Source organism: Eurosta solidaginis, chromosome 1 (genome assembly GCF_040869045.1).
Source record: "Eurosta solidaginis isolate ZX-2024a chromosome 1, ASM4086904v1, whole genome shotgun sequence".
NCBI lineage: Eukaryota > Metazoa > Arthropoda > Insecta > Diptera > Tephritidae > Eurosta > Eurosta solidaginis.
In genome coordinates, this window is record NC_090319.1 from 69,868,474 (window position 1) to 69,885,494 (window position 17,021).

At 37.9% G+C, this 17,021-nt stretch overlaps 2 protein-coding genes across 2 annotated transcripts; both read right to left on the bottom strand.

Annotated features, from left to right (window-relative positions):
• Positions 1-3,398: 3,398 nt before the first annotated feature.
• On the bottom strand, positions 3,399-8,282 carry LOC137234624 (acyl-coenzyme A thioesterase 9, mitochondrial-like). The gene is made up of 4 exons (XM_067758072.1): positions 8,090-8,282; positions 7,939-8,006; positions 7,634-7,876; positions 3,399-4,624 (listed from the first exon to the last, which is right to left on the bottom strand). Exons 1-4 carry the CDS (start codon positions 8,158-8,160, stop codon positions 3,693-3,695), a joined length of 1,314 nt encoding a protein of 437 aa, XP_067614173.1. The 5' UTR covers positions 8,161-8,282; the 3' UTR covers positions 3,399-3,692.
• A 2,005-nt stretch (positions 8,283-10,287) lies between these two features.
• Positions 10,288-14,649, bottom strand: LOC137236847 (acyl-coenzyme A thioesterase 9, mitochondrial-like). Its single transcript, XM_067759885.1, has 2 exons — positions 14,397-14,649; positions 10,288-11,237 (listed from the first exon to the last, which is right to left on the bottom strand). Exons 1-2 carry the CDS (start codon positions 14,647-14,649, stop codon positions 10,288-10,290), a joined length of 1,203 nt encoding a protein of 400 aa, XP_067615986.1.
• Positions 14,650-17,021: the final 2,372 nt, after the last annotated feature.

Genomic DNA, 17,021 nt, shown 5'->3' on the forward strand with positions numbered 1-17,021 from the left:
TGTAGTGGAATCATATCGAGCCTTTACCGCCAAATTGGTGTAAGGGACAAATAACAAATTATACAGGGGGAGGTTTTTTTAATTATCTCTGTTAATAACCACAAAAATTTGAACTAAATTTTGTAAACGGCCCTAGTTGTGCTCTAAGTACATAACGCAATCAATTTCAGTAGCTAAAATAAGTCGTAGTTGTGTTTTTTGTTACTTACATCAATTTCGCTGGCACACTCACCACCTGCTGCTGAAATGTTATGTTACTTACATCAAAATAATCATAAAGTTTTTTTACATATAAACTTTTATTTCATTCAAAGAACGTTACAGTATATTTTATAAAATTAAGAATAGTTCATTAAACGTAATTTAAGCATATCAGGGACCGTAAATAACAATTTCTAGCCAAAATTAAACAAAAAATCCGAAATTCACAAATTAACTTATTATTTGTTATTTAATACCTAAAATGTATCCTTCTATCCTAAATGGGTCCTTCGTTTCTAATGGAAATATTGCGTTTGGATTGACGCATTGAAGCTAGATTGTATTCTTTTATCTGCGAGTTATTGCAGTGTCTATGCTTTAAAGTCTTAAGGGAGGAATCCTTTTGGAACATAGCAGATCGAAGAGAGTTAAACTCTATTTTGGTTGAGGTAGGGAACATAGTACGCGCAAAGTTTTTCCAGTCTTTGAAATAGGAATATTCCATTATTATACACTCGTAATTTTTTGGGTTAGTTCTCGCGTTGGAAATAACGGTATACAATTCGCTGAGAGCCCAAATATTTCTTTGGCGCGTAAACGACTATCGTACTATGAATAGAGTCGACTGGCATCATGGTATGGCCGGGTAACAGAAAGGTTATTTTTAGCGTTTTTATATTTGTACAAGATTTAAAAAAAAAAGCGAACATAGCAAGCATGGCTCTGTTTCGATTTTGTCCTGAACAACTGTCACAGTAAAGGCTAATAAAGGTATACGTTCCTTTTTTATCAAGGAGTTTGAAGTACTTAAAAATTACTGTGCATATCTCATTACATCCCCGTTTTCCGTCCATTTCGCCCCACAAAAAGCAATAACCATTTCTTGTAACACTTTCATAAATGCTTTCATTGTAGTAAGCGTATTTTCTCGAGTAAAACAAAATTACACTTTTTGAATGGGGCGTATTAAGAACCTTTTGTAAGTCAAAGCTCGCACATAAGAATGAAGAATTTGTTCCACCTTGCTTTTGGTCATTTAAAAATACTTGTTTTGGCGTTTCTTTATCCTTACGGTGCTTTTGAAATTCTTCAGTTTGCCTTAATAGAATCTGAGTTTCACTGTCCGAGTTCTTAAATTTTTCACATAAAGCACATTTATATTTTTTGGGCATATGGAAGTCAATGTGGAAGACGGTATTAAACATTTTTCTAAACACTCTTAAAGGTAACTTAGATGATTCCTTATTAATGTGACTTAAATGACTTAAATAATACTTATACAGAGTTGATATGTTTTCGAATTCTGATGGTAAATAAAATTTACTGCTTTTATTACGACACTAATGTGAAGGTACAGCAGGCAACTGGGTAATAAAAGATTTCAAAAGTGCTCCTTTATTTTCATCAGACTTATTGTGTGGTTTTAATTTTTTGTTAGCTTCTTTGGTTGTTTGTAGACACTGTGTATTATTCCTAGTATAGATTAGCATGTTTTGAGATACATTAAGAGTGTGAAGCAAACACTTTTGGCATACTTTTGCTTTTATATTATTAAAACTTATTGTGTACTCAAAACTCCACTTCCTTTTAGTATTTTCGGATTTTCTTCTTTTAATACACTTACGTGTCGTACATGAAAGTATACAGTCCCGCTGCCTTATTTTATTCCCCATACCCCAGAAGTGCTCGTTTATTCCCACACGATCTGATTCCGTAAATTTGTCCGCACATGAGTTTCCACAATTTTTATTCAAACAGGGATTCGGTTTAACGGCAGTGGATTTCCGACTCTTGTTTTGCGGTTTTTTTTCGGATAACTTTTGACTTTTTAAAGCCCCTATTACCAACGCACGTTTCATCATCAATGGAAGTATTGGACTCACTTTCACTATAGGGGACGAGAGCATGTATCTTTGCAAACTAAAGAAAACAACGATAAACTAATTTAGTTTATTAGAATTAAATATTTTTTGCTGCAAGCAACAAAGCACACTAGATATTTTTGATGTAAGTAACAATGTGCGGTCATGGACAAATTTGCGCATTTACACCAAAATTGTTTCTGCTATAACTTTATAACGGTAAAACATAGAACTATGAAATTTTCGAAGATGACAGATCAGGACTAACACTATCGACTTCGATAATAAAAAAAATCGATATTTTGTCCATTACACCAATTCGGCGGTTAAGGCTCGATATATGTAATATACTAATATTGCTAATAGAAAATGCTCGCAATGTGTTTTGAATTCGAAATCAAAACAAGACAGCCTATACAATTTTTGTGATTGTAGTAGCATAAGTGTGACAAGAAAAAATTTAAATTTAGATACATTCTATTATTGAATACAAAAACAAAAACATTTAAACAGCAATATATCGGCACTCTGATGTTGGGGAATGTACCTAGCCTTTTGTAGCAATATAGGAGTATTACATATATGAGTGGAATGTGAATGCCGTCAATCTATTTGCTTAAGGGGCTTTAATGGTTTCCTCAGTGAGTAGTCTCGTGTGCTTTAATTTCTGAAATGGATAATACGAAAAAAATCGTAGCCTCTAAACGATGCTTTTTTATTTTAAAGATGTTTGAAAGACTCGAAGTCGAACAACACCCACAATTGAGCTCTTCAGACCTTCTGGGTACAGCTGAACGCTTGGTATACTTAGATTGGTTTACTTCGAGTAAAACTTTTTACGGCTTCATAATTTTTGTTTATGTTAACATTTGCAAATTTATTAGTACATTTAGTTTTTTTTATATAATTTATATAAATTAATATCTATAATTAAATAGACTTTTATGATGAACTAAAAATAAAGCCCCACACCTAAATATAAAAACAAAGAAATTAAAACAAATTCTAAAGCCGTTATCAATGTCATGTTCACAAATTTTTGCTTATCCTAATTATGTAGCCACTTTTAGAAAAATATAATAATAATTAAATATATTGGTTTGATGAGCTTGAGGCCGTACAGTAAATAAAACACGTTTATTTTCCTTTTTCAAAAATATTTAATTGGTCGATATTTCGACTTCCGGGTTGAATCAGGTTGAAGTCGAAATATCGACCAATTAAATATTTTTGAAAAAGGAAAATAAACGTGTTTTATTTACTGTACGGCCTCAAGCTCATCAAACCAATATATTTAATCATATCAAATAAGGCCAACAAAATATAGAAATGTAATAATAATATTAATTATAAATTGGATTTGGATTGTTAACAGAAAAAAAATTCAAGTAGCTCGATAAAACTAAAGCATTTAACACAAATGTGTATATACATTTTTTTAAATTACATAAGTACGTAGTTGCCAATACCAATAGTTGATTCAATAGTTTTGCTTACTCTAATTATGTAGCCACTTTTGAAAATCATACTTAACGCTCAAATACTAAATAATAAGGATCACAAATAAAATGTTAATAGGAAAAATGGTTATTTCATCTTTTGGCAGGCCCATACAGTACATATGTACATTTATTCCAATCCTAAAGCATATTTAAACTTGCGCCTTCCCTGTATATACCACATTGTTTCGTGATAGGAAAGTGGTAATATTTGACGCACCGGCTCATTCGATTTATACGTACTATAAAATACATTTGTTGTTACTTGATTGCTACCGCCACCACTTGCATCCAACACATCAATAACGGTCATTATTTGTAAATAATTCAGTTCCGTATATACAATGTAGGAAGTAAGTTTTATAAACGATGAAACGGGTACAGGTCTCTCAAAGCTTATATCGCAAATATGTGTTAGCTTTGGACGTACACCACAATACATGAAAGCAGCTGTCCAACTATTTTCCAAAGCGACACGCATCAAAAAGCCACCAAACACCGTATTATGTGCATTACGATTCTGTGGATAGGCTGGTATTGTTGTAACCGTACTACATTCGGACATCCAACGTGCATTTGGTGGTAGTAAACGTTTATTTAATTCCATTGTATCGGTATGTGTTGTACGTTTATAAATATCATACATTAGCGATTGTTCAAAATCATTCGGCTCTACTTTGAAAATTGATTGTGCTTGCACTACTTGACGTCGCTTTTTGCGCTCCTCACCACCAGAAAGAATTTGTTTTTCCTCCTCAGTAGCTGGTGCAATGGGATTAACTGGTGCAGGACCTGTGTTTGTAGCATTACGCGCAGCCATAAGGAAAAGAGCGCGTGTAATCTTTTTATAAACGCCATGTTGTTTTTGTTCGAGCCAGACTACAATTTCCATTGAACTACGTCCCACCCATGAAACATGACCAGAAATGCGTATATCTTCTTTGGCATCTGTTATTAAATCACTAAAAGTCACCTTATCGACCAATATAGTGACGAATGTATAGGGTAAATATACGTTGGTGGGCAAATGCGGCACTTGCACATGCTGATGACATACCCAAACTGGAGAGCACAACAACAAAAAGGTGTGGGGTTTTAGTATGATTATATATGTATTTTAATATATGCATATTAGGGTGGGTTGTTGTTGTTGTTGAAAAGGCACATCCAGTTTCTGAATCTATGCGTCATACTAAGTAATATTGTCAATGAGACCATAGGTCTGAAATGAATTTCGAGCCTCCCTAATTTTGTTAGGGACAATATTACTCAGTATGACCGATAGATTCAGAAACTGGATGTGCATCTGAAGTTTTTTCCCCCCTTTTCCCCCATACAATTTGACCCACCCTAATGCATATGCTTTCAGGTTGGAATAAGGCCTGAAAGGTTGGCCTGGATGACACTTTTCTTAGCAAGATGAGATGTCTGAATGTATTTCTCCAGCTAATCCTGAAAATTTACACAACCATCTGTATCTGATTCTATTACGGAGTTTCGGTCAATTGGCAATTTTATCTGCGGGGCTCTGCATCCTCTGCACATATTTTGTACTACATTGTGGGAACAATGCACGTGATAAAGTGGATATGAGAGAAATGCTTTGTCATCGCCGAGTTATCGGTTTGTAATAGGTGTTATCGAAGTGTTATAATTTATCTATAGATAACAATGTTTATCGAATTTTATCAACGAGTTATCAGTATGTTATCGAAAAGTTATCGATTTGGTATCAAAAAGTTATCGAAAAGCTCTCGAAATGTTTTAGATTTATTATCGAAAAGTTATCGATTATTTTTAGATAAGCTATCAAAAAGTTTTGTTATGGAAAATTTATCGATTTGTTATCGGAGTGGTACCAATTTGCTAAGGGCGTGTTATCAATTTTTTGTCATGAGGTTGTCGATTTTTTTAAGGGAGTGTTACGAATTTCTTAGCCGCGTGTTGTGAAACAGATACCAACAAACCTTCAATATAAGTCGATGACATATCTCTAACCCGTCGACAGCAAGCCACCAAAGTTATCGGTTATTTTTCGATAAGTTAGCAAAAAGTTATCAATTTGTTATCAAAAGGCTATCGATTTTTTAAGGCAGTATTGCAAATTTGTTGCTTTTACTTTATTCAAGTCACCACACGAGACAAAGCGATCGACCCCTAGCGGGCTAGGGGGTCAGAATATACCCGCGGTAGGTATGCCTGTCGTAAGAGGCGACTAAAATACCAGATTCAAGGGGCTGTGTAGCGCAATCCTTTTAGGTTGCCATCGCAATATATAGCTTCTCCGAGTCCAATTGTCAACCTCACCTATCCGCGGCGAATCCTGTTTCACTAACAGACGAGGCTCTGGCGACCCCAAGCTCCTCATGGAACCTGGGGGTAGGGAGGGAGGGAATGGCCTGAAGGTTTAATATGCCCACATAAATAGTTCCCGAGATGGTCGGGCTAGCACCTCAATGGTGCTGTGGTACCGGAGCGTACCGGATCTGTATCCGACAAAGGACCATCACATCGATCACACTCCCCAAAGCCTTCGGGGAGCAACCTTATCGCTACAACAACAACAACAACAACAGATTGTCGTGTTCGTACCTAAATGGTGCTTGTTACAGAAACGTACCGGATTTGCAACCGGCAGAAAACCATCAACATTGAAGGTTTCGGGGAGTGCCCTTATCGCTACAACAACAGCAACCGGAGCGTACCGGATCTGTATCCGGCAAAGGACCATCACATCGATAACACTCCCAAAGCCTTCGGGAAGTAACCTTATCGCTACAACAACAACAACAACTACTGTAGAAAAGATACAATAAACATAACAACGAAGAAAATAAAGTGTAAAAATAACATTTTAAATAAAAACTAAAATTTTAAACATGGAGATAACGAAAAACAACCACAAGTAATTCCTACATAGTTTATTCTCACAGAGCAGAATTCTGCGTGGTTTACTTTCTGAAGAGAAGAAAAAAATTTATTTCCGCCTCTGAAGTGTAAAAAATCTAAAGAATGTTTATAGGTGTTGTATCTACTCCACTTCTCTTCGCACCGCTCACAAGAGTTAAGCAACTACCTAGGCGGCGCTACTGGATTTACAATACCGCAGCAAAATGGCAAAGTACAAGCCTAGCTAAAATGAAGAAATTGGAAGGCCTAAAGGGCAAATTAAACTTCCTTAACCCTAACGCCATAGTCATAACCATACCCATATCCATAACCATCTCCAATGTGATCTATTAATGGTGCCTTAACCTAAAAATCGTGAATATTTCATAAAAATGAAGAAAACGCAAAAATTTACAAACATATTCCACAAAAAATAAGTATCTTAGTCATAACGTATTCAAAACAATGAATAAAATCTACAAAAAGTTATTAAATTCACCAATACAAATATTTGTAGGTTATGGATATGGCTAGAAACCAAAAACCAATTGGTTGGCTATGGTATGGTTATGGCGTTAGCGTTATGGTATGGCGCCATTAAGGCCAAATTAAACTTCCTTAACCCTAACGCTATAGTCGTACCCATACCCATATCCATAACCATCTCCAATGTAATGGATTAATGGTGCCTCAACCTAAAAATCGTGGAAATTTTATAAAAATGAAGAACGCAAAAAATTACAAACATATTCCACAAAAAATAGGTTTCTTAGTCATAATGTATCCAAAACAATGAATAAAATCTACAAAAAGTTATTAAATTCACCAACACAAATATTTTTAGGTTATGGATATGGCGAGAAATCAAAAACCAATTGGTTGGCTATGGTGTGGTTATGGCGTTAGCGTTATGGTATGGCAACATTAATCGATTACATTGATTTCCATAAGGTAGGTTCGATCGGCTGTTTTATCTGGTTATGGTTTTATGGTTATAAGTCACCATTAATTGACCCTTAACTGAGCTTTTTGAACATTTTCGCCAATACGCCTTTTTAAAGAAAATTATCTAGCATAATTGTGCCAATGATCTTACGTTGAAATAGCGTCATTCTGTACCTAGATATTGGCGCGCAAGCTAAACAGAATTAATAATAACCTTTTACATATTTGTTTATTCACCTGCAAACGCATCCAAATCCTCCATCAAGCGGCCCATTCGCACATTTCCCAAATGTGATACGTAGTTGTCTTGCAATTGCAAATCAGTGCTAAGCGGAAGTACTGCGGACGTATACGAGTCCTGCATTGCACGCATTGGTAGATCCTCTCGTTTAGGTGTATACTTCAGTAAATGTTCCCTGCTTTTCGGTATTGGATGGTAGCCTCTTTCCAAACCTAGCCGTGTGATTATTTCAGTTCGCACTGCAGTAGATACGTTGGCAATTTTAAATTAAATAATAAATAAAACGTTAAATTAAGCAAACCTTCATCCATTGTATATTTTGGTGTTGTTTCATCTAGCCCCTTTAAAGCCGTAGCAAATTTCGCAGAACTAAAACATTACAAAATTACATGTCATCGACCTTGAGATTGGTTTAGATATATGCAACTACCGGAAATTATCATTATACTTACAGAAAAGCAGGTTTGGGCGAAAATGATTTATGCAGCAATGTGCGTGCACCAACTCGCAATGTTCTTAACATTTTAAATTAATTTGATTACTTATCTAATTGGAATAGTAATCAATTATTTGCAAATTGTCTACCCAGCAAATTACGTCTGGGATTTGTTTATGATTTGCTAAACCGTGCTGCCACTTGGATAAAAACAAAACCACGAAAATCAATCCGAATTTATTTATGACGTCATATTAAGAAGTCTGCAAGAACACTGTTGGGTAGGTAGCTGATGAATTGTTGTAACAGCAAAGCTACTCCACGAACATTTAACGGCCAATTAAACTTCCTTAAACCTAACGCCATAGTCGTAACCATACCCATACCCATAACCATCTCCATTGTGGTCGATTAATGGTGCCTTAACCTAAAAATCGTGAAAATGTCATAAAAACGAAGAAAACGAAGAAATTACAAACGTATTCCACAAGAAATAAGTCTCTTAGTCATAACGTATCCAAAACAATGAATAAAATCCACAAAAAGGAATTAAATTCACCAACTCAAACATTTTTAGGTTATGGATATGACGAGAAACCAAAAACCAATTGGTTGGCTATGATATGGCTAAGGCGTTCGCGTTATGGTGTGGCACCATTAATTGATTACGTTGATTTCCATAAGGTAGTTTCGATCAGCTGTTTTATCTGGTTATGGTTTTATGTTTATAAGTCATCATTAATTGGCCCTTTATGATAGTGTTACGGATATGGAAAGCTGGAATTCAATATGCGCCGACTAACTCAGCGGGGAAGTGTGCTTGGAATATTCCTGCGGTAAGCATGCCTGCCGTAAGAGGCGTCTTAAATTCACAGACCAAGAAGTCTCGACCTGGACAAATAAAAGCGTTCTGGTTAATACTTAAAAAGTAAAAAAAGTACTAATTTCAGGAACGTACCGGATAAATATCTGCCACTGAAGCTCTCAAACGAAGCTGCACTTCTTATGGCGATAAAATCACTCTCCAAAGGGTTTCGGGAAGTATCCGTTACATTCCGAAATTCAGCACCATGAAGCGACTAGCTCGACCATATCGGGGAACACCCAGAGGATTAGTGGGATTAGAATATACCTGCGGCAGGCATGCTGTCGTAAGGGGCCACTAAAATAATAAACCGATTCAAGAGGTTGTGTAGCGCAACCCTTTCAAGGGGTTGCCAACGCAATTTAAAACTTCTCCATCCCAATTGTCAACCTCACCTACCAGCGATGAAACCTGTTTCTTTAGCACCTGGTGCTCTGGCGCCCACATGGTGCTTGTGACCGGAACGTGCTGGATCTATTTCTGGCATATAATCATCATGGATAACACTCCCAAAACCTTCGGGAGTGTACTTAACGCTACAACAACAATAACAACATCTTTGTGCCTCTTATGGCAGATATGCCTACTGCGGGAATATCCTTAGTTGTGGTTGTTCTTGTTGTAGCGATAAGGACACTCCCCGAAGGTTTTAGGGAGTGTTATCTAGTTGATGGTCCTTTGCCGGATGCAGATCTGGTACGTTCCGGCACCAAGCTCGACCATCTCGGGAACAATTTGTTATGACCACATGCGACTTTCTAGGCCATACCTCCCTCCCACCCTATAGATCCATGAAGAGTTCGGGGTCGCTAGAGCGTCGGTTGCTAATGAAACAGGATTCGCCACGGATAGGTGAGGTTGACAATTGGGTTTGGAGAAGCTATGTATTGCGCTGGCAACCTGAAAGCGCTGCGCTGACAAAACATCTTGAATCCGGGGATCGCCTCTTACGTCAGGTGGGTCGTTAGTAACTTATCATTGTCATCATATTACCAAAGCTTAAGGAAACACAGTTTAAGCAAGGTATCCCTATAATAACGCCAGTCAAGCTAGGCAAATTAAAACCAGCGGGCGTTATTTCTTTTGAGCAACCTCTATTTATTCGAGTTCTGAAATAGAACTTTATTTAATTTAAAATTTCGACTCTTTATTGAAAACCCTTAACCAAAAATGAAATGAAAACGAAACTCGTTCAAAAGTTTAAATCAAATCAAAGCTAAAACTGAAACCAAAAGCAGAAAATTTTTCATTTCGTGGATGAAAACCAAGTTCATCGGAATCATACGAGGGACACAGCTTGCAAAACGCCAGAGTGGGATCCCTAAATTGTTATGCGCTTCTTTATTTTTTCAACTCTTTCTTATATTTTTGCTTTTTATATAATCCATAGCACTTCGATATATTCGTGTACCTTGTATATACCATAGACTTTCGTCATATGTTCGAGGAAATATCTCGTGAACTGGTTTTGACGCTTTAAAAATAATATAAAGGGTATTCGATGTTATTTGTATACCTTTGACAGCACACAAAACATCTGCTATTGTTAAGAGCAAAGCATATTCTCTTTCCGTATATAAGATGTACGATGTGAATTTAATAAAGGACTGCACTGGAACGGGCTGGGCAAAATTAACATCACATATACAAACCATGGTAGGAAGATCAGCAAAATAAAAATTTGCACAAGTAAAAGCTGTTTGAATCATTTGTCGCATTAGAAACCCACCAAAGACGGTATTGTGGTTGTTTAGATTTTGTGGGAAAGGTGCAATGGTCGATATCGTAATCCAATCGGACATCCAACGTCCATTCTCTGGTAGCTTGCGTGTATTTAACATTATTGACTCTTTGGATTTTGTGCGTTTATGAATTTCAAATATCATCATTTGTTCTGCCGCTGTAGGAACTACTTTGAATAGTGATAAGGATTGGACCTCCAAACGTTTTTTCTTGCGCTCTTCACCACCTGAAAGTATTATTTTCTCCTCATCCGTTGCTGGTGATATCGGATTCACAGGAACTGCAGCGGAATTTATTGCGTCTCGTGCAGCCATTAGAAAGAGAGCTCTAGTAATTGGTTTGATTTTGTTATTTTCCATTTGTTCCACCCAAATAACAATTTCCAATGAACTGCGACCCACCCATGAGACATGACCAGAGAGGCGAATATCCTTTGTAACATCTCCTTTTTGTTCGATAATCAATATTTTGTCCGCCATTATCGTAACGAATGTATAGGGCACGGCTACGTTTTCCGGTAGTGCTGGCAAGTGCAAGTGTTGTAGACAAACCCAAACTGTAAAACCACATACATATATCATGATGCGGATATTATCACATAAAATATTATAACATAAAATAGGGATTGGGATTGGGCCAGGGATAGGACCACAAAGATATTGGCTAAGATCTAGTGGAAACTTCACTAAGGAACATTTGATGTTGTAGGGAAGGAGGCCATAATACGAAGGAAACATGCGGACGACATGTCGGCTCAATAATCTAAGTCATATACGTTTGGCATGTCATCCTACCAGGCCCAGAGGTCTCGCAAAAGTAAATCGAGCCCCTGTATATTGGTATAAGTTGGAAATAGCGGAGGAGCGTGGAAAATGCCACAAAGTACTACGAAGGGAACAGAGACCCCCCAGTGGGTTAGGGGGTCAGAATATATCCGCGGTAGGCATGCCTGTCGTAAGAGGCGACTAAAATACCAGATTCAAGGGCCTGTGTAGCGCAACCTTTTCAGGTTGCCAGCGCAATATATATCTTCTCCCAACCCAATTGTCAACCACACCTTCGAGCGGCGAATCCCGTTTCACTAACAGACGAGGTTCAGGCGACCCAAAGCTCCTAATGGAACTTGGGGGTGTGGAGGGAGGGATGGCCTGAAGGTTTAATGTGGCCATACAAATCGTTTCCGAGATGGTCGGGCTGGCACCTTGCTGTGTTACCGGAGCGTACCGGATCTGTATCCTGCAAAGGACCATCACATCGATAACACTCCACAAAACGGTCGGGGAGAAACCTTATCGCTACAACAACAAGAACAACAAGCGAACAGAGACCTATCAAAGCAAGAACCTATAAAGTATGGAAATCCTACGAATAACAGAGAAGGAGTTACTGGATGCAATACAAAGAGTTGCAGATAACAAATCCTCAGAACCGGAATGAGTGCCAAATACAGCCGTTAAGTCAGCGATATTTTTATAAGTGAGCGCCTGAAGCAGACCCTGCAAAGCCCAAATAGTAAGTTTGGATCTCGATCTACAATATATGCAATACAAACATTTGTCAATAAAGCCCGTGAAACCGTAACTGGAGGTCCAAATAACGGGAAGCTCTGTGCACTAATTACTTTGAATATTAGAAATGCCTTACACACTGCAAACTTATGTAGATAATGACAGCGCTACGAAATTTAGGCACATCTGCTTATCTACGCGGAGTAGTTGGCAGCTATTTTAGCGACAGAGTAATCCTTTTTGATACAGACGAGCGGGCGATATATGACGGACTACTACAAATCTTCCTTCCCAGAGGCACGCAAATTATCATCGCAACAGGGGCCAAGAAACTGGATCTGCTTCAAGCATTACGTAATGACACCATAGGAGGAATAAAGGAATGGCTGGCGAGCATGGGGCTGGGGATGTCTAACAATAAAACATAAGTAGTTTTGGTGAGCTCAAATCGGACTGTGGATTAGTTTATCATAACCAATTGGAGTTATTCAAAGCCTTGCTTGAAATATTTAGGACACTTAGTCAAAACTAACTTTTAATCTGATCTAAAATTAGCCAAAAAATATTAGCAGCGTACGAAAGCGTATGCGTACGAAAGAAGATGCTCCGACCTAGGTCTACAGTATCTTAATGTGAAGCAATTAGTCGAGTGTACAAGTACAAGGTTTTACTTACCTTGCTATAGATACAAGGTCGATATAAACCCTTTTCCATTTCATGGATAGTGGCTTCTTTCTGGCAGCACGCCAACTCCACCATGAGTTCCAATACCCATTCAAATCTAAGCATAAGTAATTTAGTGCATAATGTTGTTGTTGTTGTAGCGATAAGGACACCCCGAAGCTTTTGAGTAGTATAATTGATGTTGATGGTCCTTTACCGGATACAGATCCGTACGTTGCGGTAACAAGCACCTTTAAGGTACTAGCCTGGGAACGATTGAATATGACTACATCGGTTCCTCTATGCCATAACGGCGAATTTATTCAGCCGGTATCTCCGAACTATTAAGGGATGTGTTCAACCTTTTCTTTGACTTTCCGCAGAAGATTCAATTGAAAAATTATTGTATAGCTGAAAATAGGTAATGAGGCTGTTCAGAACTTGGCGAAAGAGCCTCCAACAGCGAACTTTCTAACGAAGAGACTTTGAAGGGAATGTATTTTGTAAACTTCAGCGGAGTAAGCTTTATTATCAACTTCCCCAAAAGTTAACTTCCTCGCATGCAAGTTGAAACCACAGTCCCTGCGATACTCCAACTAGGAGGTCAAACCCAAGGACAGGAGATGAGAGCAGCATATAAGTATCATTGATTTAGTATATATAGATCACAACTACTCCTCCTGCTGCCCGCCAGTACAGTTAGAAAGAAAAAACGGTGATAGGGTCGCGGAAGTGATACGTCGCGTTCACATTGCTTCTTTTGAGTAATCCACCACTCATCAATTGGATAAGCCATGTTGTTATAAAATCGCCTTTTACAATCGGTATACCTTACTTTCTTACTTAATTGGCTCTTAACCGTTTGTACGGTGTCCAACACGGTATACCTTCAGATATCTAACCGGTGTACCCCTCGCGTGCATATTCTAACCCCTAACCGGCAGGGAAGAATGTGAAGAAGTGTAAGAAGAATAGAGAGTACTCCCTCCGGTTGGATGGACTGATAAGAAAAAATCCACTTCCTGTGGTGAAAGTAATTGCTACGTTATATGCAACACTCTCGGTAGTATTTATCAACAAAAGTGCAAAGCATGACATACATCCGATGAGATCAAGGCCGAACTTTTTATTAAATTTCTTTAGGTCTACTTTTTAATTTTCCTACAAATTGACGAGGTGGGACATACATATCCTATGCCGACTCCAGACGGCATCTGCAAGCAAATGAATTCTCATTGAGAAGCTTTTTACACACACAAGTGTTTGCGAAGCCACTGCCGAGGCGCGAACACGCTTAGACATTTTGTTTCTAAATGAAACAACTTGCTGCTTTTCCCGGGCCTCGAACTCTATCCACCATCACGGTACCGTCATACGTATCGATAACATAATGAATTCCACTAGACTACCTAGAGCAATGCACTGAACTGCTGGTGCTAAAGCAACAAGAATTGGACAAGATATTCACAGTTGAATCCCCAGCTAGGAGGAACGGCTTATTTGTAAAACTTAAAATTTAATTGCTTTCGTTACATTAATCATACCAGCGAAAAAGTCCATATCTTCTATTAGTCGCCCCATGCGTAATCCGCCATTATGAGAAACATAACGGTATTGTAATCTTGGATTGGCACTCAAAGGTATAAGTGCAGCTGTAAATGAGTCTTGCATCGAGCGTGGCGGTAAATCCTCTAATTTAGGCGTATATTTTAAGAGATCTTCACGACTCTCTACTCCTTTATTATATCCCATAACTAAGCCCATTCTTTTCATGTAACATTGTTCCACTTCCTCCATTGTAAACTCTGCAGTTGGTGGATTCTCTTTGTTAATATTGCGCGACCATATGATTGGCCTGTATGGGATGTGAAACTTTAGCTTTGTACTCCCTTAAAATATCTTACTTACAGTTGCTGAGCTCGTGAACGCAAATTAAAAAGAGATACGATTTCCTGGGTATTTAGACAGTTGCGGAACATTAAGATCTGCTTTGTGGGTTAAAGATGAAATCGACTGTTTAAAAGTTTTTATTTATTTGTGTTTGGAAAACGTCATAAATGAAAATGTGTTGACAACGTTTGTATAGCTTGATTGGTAAGGAAGTTTAAAACGTAGGTTTCTGCGTAATTGAGGTTATTATCAGTTTAAAACTTTTGTAGATTTCCGGTACATAATTTATTGGACTTTATGACCCTTGAGACCCATGGTGGACCCAACGGACCAAGAGTATGAGCGCTTGCTTCTATTCTAAGTTGTTGGATAGGTCATGTAACTTTCTGCATGTAAGTTTCGCATTGTGTGAACTAGTGTGTTTCAAATCTCGCTGCACAGAACTTCTGCACTTATATTTTGAGATTAAAACCTCTCTGCGCTGAATTTATGCTCTTTTATTTTGGGCATAATATTGCTAGAGATTTTGAAGCTCCTCTACCCAGTCTTGTAATCAGCTATGCTCGAGGAGAAGAGATCCTTATATTACATTCGGTTTGCATCATAAACTCGCCTTAGCCAAAATTTTACGTATTGTGACGAATATTAGCATCACTAACCTCATACTAAGCAGCCGCTCGTATGTACGTCAACAAACCAATCATCATTTACACACATATGTACATACAAGGCAACGAAGAGATACTCGCAACACGTGTAATCATCAGCCAAAGTAGTACTCACGCATACACCCATATGTGGCTATAAGAGACGCATAAACTGCAAATAGGTATACATGTATATACATGTATAGGTAATAACCAAGCAAGGGATACAATTGTTCTTGAATACAGTTTCGCGAATTTTCACACAGAGGCTTAATGAAATAATTAGTGAAGTTTTCTACATTGTATGAAAAGGGAAACTTAATTATTTCATTAAACAGAACTGTGATTCGATTAAGTTTCTGTGGAAAACGGTATTACTGGGGTTTTAATGAGTACGAAACAAGTAAGTATCCCTTGATACTTTTTTTGGTATTGATTACTTTTCTCGATCCTTTTGAGTGTGACAGTTTTCGTCTATATGGAGATATCAGAATAACACTAGGTTTTTAAACTAAAATTTAACCGTGCCACTTTGGTCGCTTGTACTGTGAGGAGCAATCAAATTTTATGTTGAAATGGTCGGATCATGACGACCTCACATACGCTCAATGAGTTCGTAGTGTTACCAGAACTTTATTGGAAAACGCTACAGTGATCTGGCAGCTTGTACTTTATTTCCGGATCAGCACAGTATACGGCAGATCCTACTCCTTCCACTACTTTGGAACCATCTGTGTACACATGCACCACCTCGTCCGCCATTTGAGCATCTTGAGCCAGCCACCCACCTCTATTGTGTCTTTAATATCTCCCTCGAATCGCAGATAGTGAATCAGGTAGTCGTAGGTAGTTGTTCGTCCTGTAATTGATAACGCTATACTACTATTGCCATATGGTCTTCGCTCAAGCTGCCCCAAGGAACTGAGCTTGGTTGCAGTTGTTAATCCTACGTTCTTCAAGGCGCGATAACCTCTGAAGCGATTTTAGGCCGAGCTTATCTTCCAATTTGTGTCGTGCTTCTCTAAATTTGTTCTACAAATTGGCTGGACGAGACCTACTTGTTTTCCGCCGACTCCGAACGGCATCAGCAAGGCAGATGAGTTTTCACTGTAAAGCTTTTTAATGGTAGAAATGCACTTGAAAGTTTGTCAAATCACTGCCGAGGGCGACACCGCTTAGAAAAACTTTTCTCTAATTGAAAAAAACTTGTTTCTAAATGTTTGATGTTGCCTTTCCCGGGATCTTCAGTGTGGTAGGCGGAGCCCTCTACCACCACACTGCCAGCAACGTTAAGCTCTAGTCAATGGCAAGGTTAAACTCTAGTCAACTTTAAACCGGCAAGTTTAAACCGGAACTGAAAAACTGGGCCTAAAGTTCACGCATGACTTTCTAAAAGCTCATTTGCAAGCATGATTTGCCGTTAGATCAGCAAGTCATCGCTATTTCCTTTATTTTGGGTTTATTATACCAGCTCAAAATTAATAAATGTCGTTTCCTTACTTTGCTTGGGGGGCCGAGCACTTAAACCACTTAAACATCTTTTACTAATAGTGTTTTGAACTTGTTCTTATTTAATACTAAGCTGAAATTTACATTTGTATTTATCACATTTAAAACATATTTTTTTTTTTA